This window comes from Limulus polyphemus, unplaced genomic scaffold (genome assembly GCF_000517525.1).
Source record: "Limulus polyphemus unplaced genomic scaffold, Limulus_polyphemus-2.1.2 Scaffold1866, whole genome shotgun sequence".
NCBI lineage: Eukaryota > Metazoa > Arthropoda > Merostomata > Xiphosura > Limulidae > Limulus > Limulus polyphemus.
In genome coordinates, this window is record NW_013667476.1 from 210,679 (window position 1) to 225,675 (window position 14,997).

The 14,997-nt window shown below is 35.6% G+C and overlaps 1 protein-coding gene across 1 annotated transcript in view; it reads left to right on the top strand.

Annotated features, from left to right (window-relative positions):
• Positions 1-10: 10 nt before the first annotated feature.
• LOC106465203 (signal recognition particle 14 kDa protein-like) overlaps positions 11-14,997 on the top strand; it is a gene marked incomplete at its 3' end in the record, with an annotated part of 18,250 nt that continues 3,263 nt past the window's right edge. Inside the window, exons 1-2 of the mRNA XM_013925405.2 lie at positions 11-180; positions 7,219-7,291. Of these exons, the coding sequence (XP_013780859.2) occupies positions 157-180; positions 7,219-7,291 (97 nt within the window). The remainder of the gene's footprint in view (positions 181-7,218; positions 7,292-14,997) is intronic.

A 14,997-nucleotide genomic window follows, 5' to 3' on the forward strand; every position in this document is an offset into this window, starting at 1 on the left:
TCAATTTTTGCTCTTCGTACATTACACTGCATGAGTATGAGTAATAGCACGCACAGAAAACTTAAAACATAGCTTTGACACGTGAACTTTCACAAATTTACACCACGAGTTTAGTATTACTATTAGAGTATTTAAAATAAACGGGTTCTGAAAATAATGGTTTTGTTAGAAAATGAAACGGTAAGCGTTATTTTTGTATAATCGATGTATTAATGTTTTAATATTGTCCCACTTTTATTTAAATCATCGGTTAGATATACAGATAGTGAGATACTTCATATATAAATTATACTATTACTAATAGTATTAGTATTATATAATTATAATAATAAAGTAGTTTGCTGAGTAACCCATTTATGTTTTAGTTTTACCATTACAATTAGCAGTTAGATTTACTGATATTAAAAATATATATCAAGTTCTTACTTTAAAGCAACTGTGCAGTTTTAACCCTTTTTTTTCGAATGCCATATTTTCTACATCAGCTTTTTACATTAGCTATCTTTCCATGTATGTAATACTAATACATTATCAACTTGTAAATCATAAGCAAAACAAAGACAAAATAAAAGCATATTGGAACTATATTGGGTGACCTTAGATTAGAATTTAGATTACTAACAAATTAATGTTGCTGCCATTGACGGGGATGTAAACCTTACTACCTACACAGGCAATTTAGTCTAATAGTTGTGCTGCTGTCTTGTACATCTGAGGTTGGAGAATTTTTTAAAGCTGTGACTGTTTGTTACATTGTAAGGGAAAATACTATTTCGAACCTTGACAGTGAATAGAGAAATTTAATTGTGCTGACTTCCAAGAATGGGAAGTTAGTTTGAGAGAGAAAGGTTAGGTGGCTAATCTAAATGGAGAGAATGCTGATGAAGCTTGTTATGCTTTATTAATATTAGTCAAAGGAATGTATTTATCACTAACTTTTATGTCCCATCTGAAACCTTTTTTTCTAAATGAATGATTAGGAAACTGAACCTCTTAAAAGTAAAAATGAATAGCTATAATAATAACATAGAATTCATTTGTGAAAGAGAGGATACTTAAAAGTGCTTGGCTCATTTCACCAAATTTCACTTGGAGATTTTTTTATGCCTACTTAGAAATTAGAGCTATCTCAATTTTCTGGCAGATTATCTTCAAATGCCTAAATGTCACAGTTTTCACTTTGTTGATAATCTATACTTTTTACCTCTATTAAATACTATGAGCCTTTGAGAACCGTGAATTATAATTTTTTTTAACTGAGTAGAGAAGTCATATGGCTGAGAATGACTGAGCATTGCCATTTGCTTCTTCCTTTGAAGATGACTACAAGGAAGGCTGCAGCATACAACATTATGTTACTATTTCATAAATTACTTAGCAAGTGATTTTGTACCTGTCAAACACATAGATAGTTGATTTTAAATAGCAGGTATTTGTTCATAGTCAGTGTTTGATTTTCTTATCAGGAAGTAAATCAAGAATGAACAGTTGTCCAGAATTTTATGATAAACTCCTGACCAATAAAAAATTGCTCAAAAAAATTCATTCATCATAGATATATCTATAAAAATAATAATCTAAGTAAAAATATTCATTTCATTTGATGATATTTATTATTTGCATAAAGGGAGTGTTCTAGTTTTAAGATCTAATGAGTACCTAACTCATCAGAGTTAGATGTAAGAGGAGGGGGTTTCTTTATGTAGTTTGGAATAGGGTGGTAGTAGAAAGTGGAATAACTTAGATGTTGTTATTTGGAAATATAAAGTACAAACAGTTTATAGAATGAACTTATTCTTTGTAGAACATGGATAGGAGAAGCTTGAATTAGGTGTTTATACTGTTAAGGTTTTATTCAGGCTGCCTCTGGATTGTCTGTTTTAATGGTGGAATGATAAAGTTTGATCAAAATTGAAGCTTGAGCATTAGGAAAGTTTAAACTTTTGAAACCTAGGTGCATTCTTATTATATGATATAATTTCTTTTCAGTTAGTTACAAACTTGTAGAATGGTTTGTTTGATATGTACACATTTACTTGGATTTATTTTAAATATCCCTTGTATCTATGGTTATGAAGATCTCTGCATCTAGTTAAGTTGAAAAAAATAGTTTTTTGAACAGGAGTATTCTTACTGGGCTGAATGACCTTCTATCACTGTAATTTTTCTGATATCTTTTATTCTTATTTTGCATGAATCCACAGGAAAAAGCTTTTATTTTCTTTCTAGTTTGTTTCTCCCTTTACCTTAACTATTACTTTTTTTCCTTTTTTTTTCACAAAATTTCAAACTCCATTCTTTGTAATATTCAATATCAGAGGTACAGAAATTAGGTAATGTGTTAATTTGAATGGAGTATAATCTTGTGTATATCATATACCCTCTTCTCTCGTGTTTTAAGATATGGCATATCTACCCCCACTCTGGCCTGAGTAGAGATCTTGCTTTTACTCTGTTTTCTGTGTGTGTGTGTGTGTGTGCATATAAAGTAACTCATATTTTTATAAGATTTTGATCAAATTTGATATAAAGGTTTAGTTTTCTTCAAAGATCAGTTGATTAACCTTTAGTGAGTGTATGTCAAGGTCATATAAAGTTCAACCACTTTCTTTTTAATGGAAGGCAATTAGGAATTTGAAAAATGGCCAATCTTGAGAACTAGAGGATATTGACATCTAGACGATGATTTTTGAGGGAGAGGAATTGCTTGGTGTATATTTTAGTTTGATTACTGCAAAAGTAAAAAACATTGCAGGGCAGATGTTGCATTCTCAAGTGCTTTACTAGTTGTAGTTTTTGATTGGGTAATGAGAATGAATGTTGTTTATCTTCATATGTACATGTACAGCCAATCAGTTGTTATTACTTGCATTTTTTCATGGTGTTTGACTGAGTCTGTGCTTGTGTTTCTATTATTTATTCAATATTTTGTTGAATAAAGATTTTAAAATTCACTTGCCCCAGTGACCCATTCTTAACACATCTAGAATGGATTTGATATTTTTCTCTAGTGGCTTTAGAATATAAAACATACACAACCAATCAAAATATCAAAACCAAATTAAATGCAGATATTCAAGTTCATCAAGGTATCCAATAAAGAGTGAAGGAATTCAAAATTCTGATAGCACATGCCACATTGTTATACTACTTCATATCAAGCTTCATAGGGGGCTCATGGTTACCTAAAATATTAATTTAGAACCTCTACTCACCCAAAGCTAACTCAATCCTGGTTTGCCCTTTAAGCATTGTTAAAAATATTTTTGCTGACAGCACACCAGTCTTTTATATCCCTTCATTTTTGTACCATTTCAGAACGTGCTGATCATAATATTGTGCCATCTATAGTAGTGCAGCTATCTCCCTCTATTATTCTAGTACAATCCTCACTATCTCGATTGGCATTCTAGTGTATAGTCGTGTGTTTTAACTCATTCTCCATGAGACTACAAAATTTTGATTTTGCTTGATTACAAATTTATATCAGTTTCAACTTTTGTTTGATTTTCATTGTTTCTACTTATTTGTTTTAGAAATATTTCTGTTTTCTGAATTATAGTTTGTTCATATGAATTTGAGATTTATTGTGGCGAATGATGAAATTCCTGTGTTAGTAGAAATTGGTTCTGACACGACTCTCAGAGTCAACGATGTGTGCTGGGGAAGAACAGGCTTTAACCCGATGACTACCAGCTACTAACTTCATTCAAGTTTAACTGTTTCCTTTTTTAATAGAACAAGAATTTTTTTCCTGCCTACCCATTATGAATTCTCAAGTAATGGTAATTTCTACTTTGTCCTGTGAAGGTGACTTTGTTACTAACACAGGACCTATATCAACTGTGGCATGCCATTGTTCAATGAGTTGTTGGTTGTCTCATGCATACAGGGCTTCCTTCTTTCATCCATTTGGCTGATGTTCCTTTTCCTCGGTTTGAACCTAACCAGGATGACAATGATTATGACCAGCTGTTTTTTCCACCAGGGTTTACTGTAGAGACTGCTTTACTAATGGAAGAAAATCCTCACCCTTCTAATCTTTTTCTTGACAGATTTTGTAGGTATGTCCTTAGAACTCTCCTTTTTTACTGTATTTCAATTCCTTTTGTTCTTTACCACACAAAACCTAGACTCAAGATTACTTTGTCTTCTCTCCTTCTCCTGATATTATAGTCCATTTGGATACATTTCTTGAACAGCTGGGCACCCATACTCACATTCCTTACCCTTCTCAACTGCTTGACTCTTTTGTCATGGCTTACAGCCATTCTTCATTTCCCTTCTTTGATTCACACTCTTTAGAATATCTTTTACCTTCTTAGGGTGATAGGAGGTGTGGTGGGGTGGACTCCTTAACTTTTATTTCACTTTCTAGTGCTCAATTTTCATACTTTTGTCTCTTTCTTATAACCCTTTTATTTTATGTCTCATCACTTCTTATTTCTTCATCATGCTCCTAAAGGATTTTCTGGAAAGGTTTGTTCTCTTCTTCTCACCACCTTATCTTGTTCTATTTCTTCTGCACCATCCCTTCTTACTTGTTTTCTCTGCTCTTGGGATTGTTGGTTCAGGTTGCTATCCTAACAAATGTTTACCTGCCTCCCTTATCTCCCTGATCTTTGTTAGGCATCTTTTCTTCACCCAGAGATCTTCAGTAGTGTTCCTGATTCTCTGGAAACCTGGACCGAGATAGCCTGGTATCAGTTCTCAATGTCTTCTTTGGTTGCTCATCTTTCTCAACCTTGCTTTTCTGTTCTTAGGCCTGCTCAATCTACATATCCCATTCCTGCTTCCCGTTCTTCTTCTTCCTGCCCTCCCACTTCACCATGCCAAGGTCGTTACTCGTCTTGTTGTTGACTATCCTGTCATTTCTGGCCCAGTAGGCCCTTGTCTGTCTCACTTTGTCAACCTTTGATCTCAATTTTCAGTTGACAATTTAGTTCTTCAGGTTCTCACCCAAGCCTATCCCTCCATTTCTCTTCTTCTCCTCTCTCCTCCATCTGACCCCATTTATCTTCAGTATCTTGAGGATGTGGTCTTAGATCTCTTAGCCAAGAATGCCATCGAGAGTATTTACTCCTACTCTAGGATATTACTCTCATCTCTTTGTGGTCCTCAAGAAAACCTGGGACTGGCATCTGGTTATTGACCTGTTGTCTCTCAACCAGTTTTTAATTCTCCCATGATTCAAGATAGAGGTTTTCTTTCTGGTGATCAGTTTTACCCAATCTGTGGATGACCAAGGTCAATATATCGGATATTTTTTACACATTCCAATTGCCCCATCCTACAGACATTTTCACTGCTTCATCTCTCAGAATCAAGTATTTTAGTTCCATGCTCTTCCCTTTTTAATTGCTTCTGCTTCTTATGTCCTCAGTTAAGTCATGGGGCATTCACCCACCATATTCATGGATTAGGGCTGAGGTTCCTTTATTAAATGGACAGTTGGCTTCTCTTTGCTCCTTCTCAGAAGGATTCCTCTCATACTTCCATTTTTCAGCCTGAGCATGCGCATTAATTCTCACCTCAGTTGGGCTTAGCCTTCATCTCGTTACCTGTGAGCAATGGAATGTCTCGTTATCAAGATTTTTGCTTTTCATTTATGCCTGTCTTGTGAGGTTCTTTCATTTTGGGGGACTCTGGCTTTACTAAAACTATTCATTCCTTTAAGGCCGCACCTTTTGCAGTGGACAATGGAAGACCAGTGGAATCTTTCTAGGGATCATTTGTCCTCAATAGTAAGCTGCCCCCTCTTCTCTTCTTGGGGATTTGTCTTGATGGCTCAACCATGCCAATGACTTACTGGGTATCCCCTTTCCCCCTCAATTGGATCTCCATCTTTTCACAGATGTTCCTTTGTTGGGCTGAAGCACATTTTTGAATGATAACATGACTTTGAGCAAATGGCCATGTTCCTATTTCCTCTCTCTTCTCATGGATGGGTTGGTCATGATCCACTCAAACAATTTCATGGTTGTTTTTTATATCAACCATCAGGGTGGGGGTACCCATACCAAGACTCTTTGTTTCCATGCTTTGGACCTGCTATTTTTGGTTCATTGTCATTGGGTATGTCTCATAGCTTGTCATGTTCCAGGAGCTATGAACCTGATATCAGACTGGATTCTACCCACGTAGTGGTCTCTCCACCATCAGGTTTTTCTTTGGGTTTGCTTTCAGTTAGGCAAAACCCTCATTAATGCATTTGTCACTTCTTTCAATACCAAGCTTCCACTCGTCTGGTCCCCAGTTATTTATTCTTCGGTGCTGGTGGTCGATTCTTTCTGTCAGGAGTGGTCTCATTTTTTTCTGTCCTTCTCTTTGTCTCCTCCCTCATGTCATTGCCTTGATCCACAACACTCCTTTTCGGGTCCAGTTGGTGGTGTCTCTTTAGCTTGTACAACCCTGGTTTCCAGATCCCCTCTTTCTCTGCCCCATATACCCTCTCTTGCTTCAACTTCATATGTTTGTTTTTCACCCAGAGGTGTTTTTCCTTCATTTTCATATGTGGTATTTGTCAAGTCCATCACTTGCAGGACTGTACTCTCTTTTCGAGTTGCTTTCTTCTTATCCTGTCCCTGTTGTCCTTCAACTTTGCCTGTCTATTAATGGAAGTTACAAGTTTTCGACATTGATCCATTTGCTTCTCCATTCCTCTGATTCATCCTTCTGTGTCCCACCTTTTGGCCTTTTTTACGTTGTTGGTCTCCATGATACCTAGTTATCAGGTGGCTTTGCCAACTACTTTTCACCTTTTCTGTGAAACTAAGTAACCTTTCAAAATTAGGGGATCTGATTATTCCAGTTATCCAAGTAACATAAATATTGCTATTATATTTTTAGTGTAGCACAAAGTTACAAAATGGGTGAGCTGTGCTCTGCCCTCGTTTGGTATTGAAACACAGTTTGTAGATTTATGGATTTTTTATTTTTTTGGGGAGCTATCTCATCAGAATAATCAAATAGTTAGATATAATCAACTAAAAAGCCTGATGATTATTCAGTTACAGTAGCATGTCCAAGTAGCAATTTTTCTAAAGGAAGTATGAAAAAGTAATGTGAAAGTCATTTGACTCATCAATCTCCCCCCTCAACCACATAAAAAAAAAGCAACAAAATAATCATTGATATACAGGTACGTATTTCAGTTTTATTTTAGGCTAAACTTTACAATTTATTGGAGACTTGTTAATTCTTCTTCTCCTTTCCTAGTTTCTTACCGAGTTGACTCGATTGTTCCAAAAAGCACGACATTCTGGATCCGTGTACATAACAATGAAAAGATGTAAGTGAAATTTGGAAAGAAAAATTATGTAAATATACACACACCTATATTTTCATGATGTTTTGTTTCATAAGGTTAATCACAATGTTTTACTAAAGTATGTAATTAAGCAACTTATAATTATCCTAAGATACTTTTATTGAAAATATTATATATGTAAATTAATTTTAAATTAGTACCTTTGTCTGAAAGTTTTTTAATTTCTGTTATTTTTTTGCCAGAGTAATTTATTAATAAGTCAGTTCAAAGGATAATGTTTAAAATTTTGTTTTGAAAATGCAGGAGTTGTATTAAGAAACTTTACATTTGTTTGTGGTTCTCATTATGTTTCAAAGGAGGTGTCTGAACATGAAAAGTTGTTGATACACAAGTCTTTGGCATTTGTCATAGTGTCTTTTGTATGCTGTCATTTTAGGGAGGTCTGGAGTTCTCTTCCTATATGAAATTTTTAATCATCAAAGATGTAATTTTTCCAGTTATTTAAAGGCTAAAGCTATTCAGATTTTCTCAGTATAATTACAAAAGCTGATTGGTTTAAGGACTCAAATAAAAATTGGCAAGAAATTTACTCTAGATTTGTAATAGTAATTTATACAGACAAGTCACTGGTAATCAAATGGAATGATAACAACAAGGTTATAATCCTATAGCTAATTCAGAATAACAAGTGTGACTGATGGAAACTAGCCAGATATTTTTATATTTTATTAATTCTTTAATCCTTTGGATATTATTATGCTGATGTGCATTTATTGTTTTTTATAACACCTAAACTATTGAAAAACACTTACTCAAGTAAAAAAAAAAGAACATATCAGTGAACAAAGCATTGAAGAATTCTTCATCATATACAGTCCCCTAATTATGTTTCAGGTTTTCTCAACTTCAGTTTAATAACAAGTGATAAAGATTTGCATTTTTTCTCAAAACACTATGCTTTGGCCAGAATCAAAACTACTCTAGCATGTAACCAAATAGGATTTATCAAACATATTATTTGAACTTGCCAGGGAAGGTTTTGTATTTTCAGTTTATCTCCTCTGGGATCTGAACATCAACCCACGTGTTTGCCATGCATGGCGACTTGTGAAGGGGAGGAGAGGATCCTGGTAGTTGAGTCTGGGACACTGCAACACACCACTTTGGCCTTGAATTCCTGTAGGTGGGTGGCCCTTTCAGGGTCAGTCGGCTGGTCCTGTTGGGTAAGGGTCAAATGAGTACCAGTGTTAGGCATTCTCAATGACTGTTGTGGCCATTGTGTCTGATGCTGGTGTTTGGGTATAGTGCTCATGATCGATTCTTCAAATCCTAAAAAAAAAGAAATAGTAAAAAAACAGCTACTGGTCGGCCAGCACGTGCTCATCTTGTCTGTGTCACTTGATACACCCTTGGAGGCCATAGCCATCCATGTTTCATTGGGTCATACTGTTTGTTCTCTCTACCTCTACCTGTCTCCTGGAGATACTTATGATCAATCAGACCTTTATGCTTGTTGAACAGTTGTTGTCTCCCTTCTTAGTCCTAGAAAATTTTAATGGATACAATCCCCTTTGGGGTGGTGCTAATATCGATGTGAGGGGTAGTTCCGTAGAGGTATGCTCTTGGATCACAACCTTTCTCTCTTCAATAATGGTCCTTATACTTATTTTCATGCACCTAGTCAGTCTTTTATTGTCATTGATCTATCTCTCTGCTCCCCTTCACTTTTCTTGGAGGGTTGACAATGACCCATGGGGCAATGATAATTTTCCTATCGTTTTGTGGGACATTGGCAGTGGTTAATGCCACCCGACCCAAGTGCCATGGCAGAAGTTGGACTTGGCCAACTGGATCTCTTTCACCTCTCTCTCGGAACTTGATCCTGCTGTTGTGAGTCTTCCATCTATTAACAACTGCATGAAGGTAGTAACTGATTGCTTCATTCAAGCAGCTGTTCATTCTATACCTAAAACCTTGACACGTTTCCCATAGTATCCTCATTCATGGTGGTCTCCAACCTGCCAGCAGGCATGGAAGGCTCAGAAATGGGCCTGGGTTACTTTTCCAGCTGCATCGCTTTCCAGCAGGCTCATGCACATGCTTGGCAGGTCAGACATCAAAGCCAAAAGGAATCTTGGATTAAGTTTGCAACTAGCATCTCTTCTTCCACCAGTTCCAAAGTCATATGGGGCAGAATTTGGAAGGTCAGTGGGAGGTATTCTTCCCATCCCCTTTCCATCTTGCTCTCCAATGGCCAGATACTCTTGGTGAGAGCTTTTCTCATGCATCCAGCACTTCTGTTTCTTCCCCTGCCTTCTTGGCCATTAAGAGGTGGGCAGAGCAATTGCCTCTTTCCTTTCGGGCCAATTGTCTCTATGAGTATGATCACCCCCTAACACTGGTGGAATTCAAACTTGCTCTTCATTGGTCTGGCAGTACATCGGTGGGACCTGATGATGTTCACTATAAGATGCTGCATCATCTCTCTCTCCTACCTCTCTTGCTATTCTTCTGGTTGTTTTTAACCAGATCTGGCAGGAAAATGTTTTTTCCTGATGCTTGGCACCAGGCTATTGTCCTCACTTTCTCTAAGCCTTGGAAGGATCCTAAGATTCCTTCTAATTATTGTCCAATTGCTTTGACTAGCTGTCTCTGTAAGGTCTTAGAGAGGATGTTTAATGCTCATCTTGTTTGGTTCCTTGAATCAAACAACCTCCTCATGCCCACCCAGTGTGGGTTCTATTGACAGTGCTCCACCATGGACCACCTGATTCGACTTGAGACCTCAAGAGGGAAAATCTTGTTTCTGTTTTCCTCGATCTTGAGAAGGCTTATGACATGAAGTGGAGGTACGGCATTTTTGTGAGACCTCCACTCATATAGGTTGTGTAGTCATCCCATTTTTATTCAAAACGTTTTACTCGACAGGTGATTCCAAGCCCATGTGCATTGACACTTTCCCATTCTTTCACACAGGAACATGGAGTCCCTCAGGGCTGTGTCTTGAGTGTCACAGGTTTCAGTATCAAAATCAATGTTATCACTACACAACTTCCTCCTACTGTTTCTAACTGACTCTATGTCGGCAACTCCCACATCTCATGTAGGTCGTCGAACATGAGGTTTATTGAGCAAAAGCTTCAGACTGCCCTCAATCACATTTTCCAAAATCATTTACATGCATTTTTGCCACCAATGGGGTCTATACCCCAATCCTGAGCTTCATCTCTGGGATGTTGTTCTTTCCGTGGTTCCTGAATCAAAGTTCTTGGGGTTTATCTTTGACCATAAGCTTACTTTCATTCCTCATATAAAGCAGCTACGTGTCAAGTGTACAAGGGCACTGAACATCAAACATCTCCGTATCATCTCTTCCACCTCTTGGGGAATCGATTGATGTTCTATTCTCAAGATCTATCATGCCCTTATTTGATCCATACTAGACTATGGGTCTCTAGTCTATGGTTCTGCCAGGACCTCAGCTTTGAAGATGCTCGACCCCATTCACCTTCTGGGGCTTCAGCTCTGCATGGGGACTTTCTGCACTTATTCAGTACAGAGTTTGTACACTGAGTCCCATGAACCTCCTCTTCACCTCCACTGTTTGCAACTTTCTCTACAGTATGCTACCAAGCTTCGATCTTTACCACAGCATCCCACCTGGGATTGTGTCTTCCTTCCTCGGTGGGCTGTGCTCTTTCAGAACAGACAGTCTGCAATTCCTACCTTGGCCTTTGTATCCAGGAACAACTGGCTGAATTGGGTCTTTCATTGAATGACATTGCTGTCCCCAATGATCAGTCCATTCCACCATGGCTTATTACCATCCTTGAATGTGACCTTTCCTTTAGTTATCTGAAGAAGGCAAATACTCCTAATTGGAAGTATCATCTTATCTTTGCTGAACATCTTTTGAACCATTCTTCTATTCCCGTTTATACGGATGGTTCGATATCAGGTGACTCTGTGGGCTCTGCCATGGTTTGTTGTGGCTTGGTGGTTTCTCACAGGATCCCCTCTACAGTTTCAGTGTTCACTGCTGAGTTGTCTGCCATTTCTCTTAACATGTAGAAGCTATGCAATACAGCAATTGCACTATTTACACAGACTCTCTTAGCTCTCTACTGGCCCTGGAATTGCTTAACGTTAGTTTCACCCTGTTCTTGTCAATATTCAACAATGGCTGGCCCATTTTTTACTTTCTTCCATTAGTATATTCAGTTTTTCTGTATACATGGCCATGTTGATATTCATGCGAATGAGCTTCCTGACACCACAGCTAAGTCCGTCTGCTCTGGTGCCATCACAGCCGTGCCTATCTCGTATATGATCTATGGTCCTGTATTGAAGGCTCAGCATTGCGACAGTTGGCTTAGTATGAGCAGTGTCATAAGAAACTTTTCCAGATCATACCTTCTGTTGTTCTTTGGCTGTCTTGTTTCCGTAAGGATCAGAAGGAGGAAATTGTCCTGGCTTGGCTATGCATTGGTCACAGTTTTTTAACTCATTGTTTTTATTTATCTGGGACTGATCCACCAATGTGTGGCCTTTGTGACACTCAAGTCATAATAGAACACGTTTTACTGTCATGCCATTGTTACGACAGTAAGCAGCAGCACCATTTTAGACTTTTCTTTTCTGCAAGTTTACCTCTGACATTGGACAGTGTCATTGGCAATGGTGACACTGTCCAACTTAATTGCATTTTTAACTTTTTAGGAGCCATTGGCCTTTTTAATTCTATTTGTGTCTTTTATGTGACTTTTGGACATTTAGTTTTTAACTTGATTAATATTTACATTTTATAGAATTTTACTTTTATATTTTTACCAGTTGTTTGGCACAGATAGCCTAGTTGCTTTATGCCAACCAACCAAACAACTAAATTTATCCCTGCCTATTTTGATCAGTGTATAAATAATGGTTGAGCTAATCAAGAATAAATTGATGGGCTGCTTTTAGTAGCAAATATTTTACTATTTCTTTCACTGCAGTTAGGTTTATGACACTTATTCTATCATACTGTTGCCTTTTACTTTTGCATTTCTCTCTGTATCTTTTTATTAATGAATTTTATGCAATAACAGATGAAAAACTTAGGCTAGAAACATTGTTAATTACTTTTGAATTATTTATGTTGAATATGGAATTAGAAAACTTCTGAAATGTCTATTTTCTTGTCCTATCAACAATTTTATGATCTTATGGCTCCCATCAAACAAATCTTAAACTTATTTTCCACTAATGATTTCATTCCAACAATAGTCACGTGACACTTCTTCACTTGCAGATGAAAGTACATTGTTCAAAGCCTTTTAGTAATCAGTGTTTCCAAGTCATGTCATATTTTACAAGTCATGTTTTCTAGAAATTGGTTTCCACAAAACTGAGATTAACACAATGGTATTGCTTGTTGTCAATACAAACTGGAGTTGCAGGAGTGATGTGGTTAGATTTTCAAGAACTTTTCCAGGATTTCCAGTACTGAAAACTTGTTTGCCTTTATGAAGTGTTTATTTTTTGAGAAATACTGATTGAATAATTCATTTTTTACTGAAATAAATCCCAAAGTAACTGTCCTTATTACTTTTATAAAAAGTATCCAAAATGCTTATTGAATTTTTTTCAAATCTATAGAAACATTTATAAGAGTAACGCATTTTACTGAGAAATCTTGCCCATAAATTCTCATTTATACAGTCATGCCAGTCTGCTTTCTTTACTTCTTGGGGCAAAAAAAAATTCCAGCTGTTAATTTGGGTTTTGTGTAATTTATCATTATGAAAGGACATCCAACAAATATTGAAAGATGATTGGATAATTTGTTCACACTAGTTTCCTTTTCACACCTTCATTTCCAGCTAAACAATATATGACATCATATTGAAACTACATTTTTCCTTCTAATTTTGTGATTGGTTAGAAGTGACATTCTTATTTATCTAAAGTATGTCTCATATCATGTAATGGATACTACCGATAATATGATCAACAACAATTTAAAAAAAAACAACCTTTGGGTCCTGTTGAGACAGAACAGTTAAACCCTGATTGTTGATAGGTAACAATGCAAAGAAATCCAAATGTGTATGTGTGCAATGTTTAACTCCAAAACTTTTAAAGCAATTTGTAAAATGTTTGAAGATATTCATTTCTGTACTTCATGAAACCCCTTATAATAAATAAGCAAAGGAAATGTGGAGTCACATTACAAAATGTACACAATAATTTAGTTTTTACTGATAGGAGTGTTTAAATGATTATTAATCAAAACACAAAGCACAAAAGAGAAATGTGATAAGTTTCTTAGAGGTCTGAAATGAAACCTGTTTTTTTTATACTCAAAGGTCTGATATTTTTCACTATAGTTTTGTCTGTACATTTAGAAAAGGACTTGCCTAACTAAGTCTGCCTGCTACAAATGGATGGATTCATACTTTTGCTACAACTCATTCCAGCAGTGCAATTTTATTCCATTTTAAATCCACCTTTATGACTGAATGTGTCAATTAAGCTACAGGAATACATTTCTGTCTTACTTTAAACTATTAATTTAAATGACTCAATAAAGCTTTTTTTATCAGTCTTATGTTTTAGCTGACTGTTTTCTCTTTTTCTGTTTTTTGGCAAAATACAAGTTCCACATTTTATAAGATAAACTTAAAATAAAGAAAGTTTCCTCTGACAAGAAGTAACTTTAGGAAAAAAATATTTGAAAATGTATATGATAATATTTGGCTTTGGGTTTTAAGTGTATTGTTTGATGCTTTAGTAAATGGATTGAGTTTATGGCACTCTTTAATTGAATATTAATTTTTTACTGGGTTTTTATATATTACTATTTTTTATTTTCAATATACATTTAACTTGCTCAGTCATTTTATATTTTTAAGTTTTTTATTCATAGTTCCAGTATGTCCAGGTGTTCTTAAATGGCACAAAGACTAAAACTTTGTAGATGTGAAAAGCATTTTTTTACATTAGTAGTAAAATTTGTAATATTTAATCTTGGATGTAAATTAACAATAATAATAATTTTAACCCTAATTACATGAATCTATTAGTCTCTATAATCTTCTCCCATGGAAAATTTGCTACACAACAAGAACAAAAATTATGTATATGTGCGAGGTAACATGTTAACTTTAAAACTGACTTGCAGTTTAGCAATACACTATTTCATAACATTTTTCTATCATTGTGGTATAATTAGTTTTGTTATTAAAAATTTGGAAATTGTAGAATTGTTCTCATTTAATCCTTTCATGACCAGATATTTTATATTCAAAATTGGGAAATTTCATGAAATATCAAAAATATTATATTTGATTGATTTATTTCCTATTTCATCAAAGAAATGCCTTACACAATGTATATTATTGGATCTAGTGTTAAAAAACCTTACAAAAGGCTATTGTAAGAAAGAGGTAGTTCTCATTACTATAAATCAGTTAATCAGTGATGATATCACTACACAGGTTGTCATTCTTGTGTATTAGAATTTTTCATTCCACATGTAAACTAAATCATATCTTTTCTTGCACTAGTTAATAGTCATCTTTAATGCTCTAGAAGAAACATACTGCAATTTCTCAAACTTTGCATTCCAGATAAATAAAATTTAACTACTCTTTATCATGCTTGCTAATTAGTTGCACATTTGTGTTCAGTTTTTCTGAGCTGTACTGTACAGTAATTACAATACTTTTGAAGGTCTTCTATTCACT